This window comes from Galeopterus variegatus, unplaced genomic scaffold, assembly GCF_000696425.1.
Source record: "Galeopterus variegatus unplaced genomic scaffold, G_variegatus-3.0.2 Scaffold273, whole genome shotgun sequence".
Taxonomy (NCBI): Eukaryota; Metazoa; Chordata; class Mammalia; order Dermoptera; family Cynocephalidae; genus Galeopterus; species Galeopterus variegatus.
In genome coordinates this window covers 470,323-472,642 of record NW_007726384.1, presented here as the reverse complement: position 1 = coordinate 472,642, position 2,320 = coordinate 470,323, and the positions used below count along the sequence as shown (strand labels likewise).

The 2,320-nt window shown below is 40.9% G+C and overlaps 1 protein-coding gene across 1 annotated transcript; it reads right to left on the bottom strand.

The window, feature by feature from the left end:
- Positions 1 to 1,251: 1,251 nt before the first annotated feature.
- LOC103585794 (non-histone chromosomal protein HMG-14-like) lies at positions 1,252 to 2,119 on the bottom strand. Its single transcript, XM_008566862.1, has 2 exons — positions 1,864 to 2,119; positions 1,252 to 1,313 (listed from the first exon to the last, which is right to left on the bottom strand). The coding sequence occupies exons 1-2, from the start codon at positions 2,117 to 2,119 to the stop codon at positions 1,252 to 1,254; spliced, it is 318 nt and encodes a 105-aa protein (XP_008565084.1).
- Positions 2,120 to 2,320: the final 201 nt, after the last annotated feature.

Sequence of the window (2,320 nt, the reverse complement as noted above, 5' to 3'; positions counted from 1 at the left end):
ATCCCCAACCTTACTCCCTATCCCCTTTTCCCCACTCCACTTTGTATCCCTAGGTATGTTCTCTCCCTCTGCAAGTCAAACACACCACAGTGGTCTTTCTTTCCTTCTTTCTTTCTGTCTTAGCTCCCTCTTATGAGTGAGTACATATGGTATTTATCCCTCTGTGTTTTGCTTATTTCACTCAACATAAGTTTCTCCAAGCTCATCCATGTTGTTGCAAATGGGAGAATTTCATTCTTTTTTATGGTAGAGTAATATTCCATGGTGTGTATATACCACATTTTCTTTATCCAATGATCCATCAATGGACATTTGGGTTGGTTCCATATCTCAGCTATTGTAAACAGAGTTGCGATGAACATGGGAGCTTCAACATGATGATTTCCATCCCTCTGGGTAAATACCCCAAGGTGGGATTGCTGGAGTATATGGAAGATCTATCTGTAGTTGTTTGAGAAACCTCCATACTGTTTTCCATAGTGGTTGTGCTAATTTACAGTCCCACCAACAGTGTAGAAGCAGTTTCTTCTCTCCACATCCTCGCCAGCATTTGTTATTCTGTCTTTTTGATTATAGCCAGTCTAACTGGGGAGAGATGATATCTCAATGTAGTTCTAATTTGCATTTCCCTGATGACTAATGATGTTGAGCATTTTTTCATATACCTGTTGGCCATGTCTTCCTTTGAAAAGCATCTATTCAGTTCCTTTGCCCATTTTTTCACTCACAACACATTAACGAAATTATTAGGAAAACTGGACTACCAGGACTGAACATGTTACAGAGTGCACACAATTCTGACAGGGAGAGCAATGATTAAGGAGTGGTTTTCGTTAAGAAAAAATTCTACTAAAAAACAACATGGGAATAGAAGTAATTTTAAATGTTTAAGACTCATTAAATATATGACTGTGACTCCAAATTGCCATTAGTATGCTTTGTATTACAGGATACAAAAACTACCCCCACCAGACTATGGAAGGTTAAGCTGCCACACAAGACAGTCAAAACCTCCAATAATTCAGTATTCCACTATTTTCTGGTTGTACCAAAAAATAAACAACCAGCAAATGATCTCACCTCTTAAAAAAAGCATTTACACTTAAAAAATGGGATGAGGTGGGATTCCCTGCTTCTTAAAAATGTTTCTAGAACTACTAAAAAACTTGCTTTTGCAAAATGGTTGATAAAAATATTCCTCTGGATTGTACAAGGGTGACAGGGACCACTGATAAGACATGGTAGATGATATTAAGATTTGTCTTCTTTCTCTCCTGCTTCATCAGAGGCTGGGCTTTCCTCTGTGGAATATACTAGAAAGGATATGTACTTCACAGGGCCTGCTTTTCCAAAGCCTTGCAGTTTCAAATATTGACCTTACAAGGACAGGAAATTTCCCTCAGGATATAAGCAGGTTGCAAGATAAGAATTGTGGCACAGCAGGTTGCTGGCTCAAGGACAGACTAGTTACTGATTGCTATGTAAAGATACTGAGAAATTGATGTAAGAAGGAATGTTTGCTAAGATCAAGCTGTTGTTGATAGGACCACTTAATTGCCTTACTGGAATGTCATCTGACTTGTTTCACTGAAAGTTACCAGTCTATATTGTTAAACTATAATCCCACCTATGTTCTCTTCCTGTAACTTCCTGGTCTGGAAAATAAATGCAGGAAGAGAACCCCAGTTCAGGGTTAATTTCCCAAGGAAGGGATGGCTCTCTCTTGAGCGTCCCGGGAAAGTTAACCACTTTGGGATCTCTCACTGCTCAGAAGAGATGGGCTTTGAGTAATGCTTTGCGGCTCTGTCATCCAGGGCGAGTGGGGTGACAAATCCATGGGGGGGCGAAGCAACATAAAGCAACACTCCTCATTTTTAGCTTCTCCATTTTCTGCAGGTGAATCTTTAATTTCTTGGTTAGTCACTTTGGCCTGTTTTCCCTTTGCTCCCCTTTTCCCTTTTGTTTGCACTTTTTTATCTGAAGATTTATCCTTTGCTGCTGCCTTTTTCAGCTTCGTTTCCAGTTTTGCAGGAGCAGTTTTAGCTGACAGCCTCACAGATCTCCTCTTGGGCTCCTCCTGCTCTGCCCCTTGGGCTGAGCTAAGCTTCCTCTTGGGCATCTTGGCACCGGAAAGGGTGCATGTTGGGTGCCTGCCCTCCTCGGTGCACAGAGAGCCTTCGTGAAGCTGGGCTGCCTGGCCACTGCAGCTCCTCCCACTGCCTGAGCTGTTAGTTGTTATTTCATTGTTGTTAGAAATTTTAATTTTTTCTGTATATTGTTCAGCTTCTCCTTGTTTTTTCTTCCATGAAATTATTCTAAT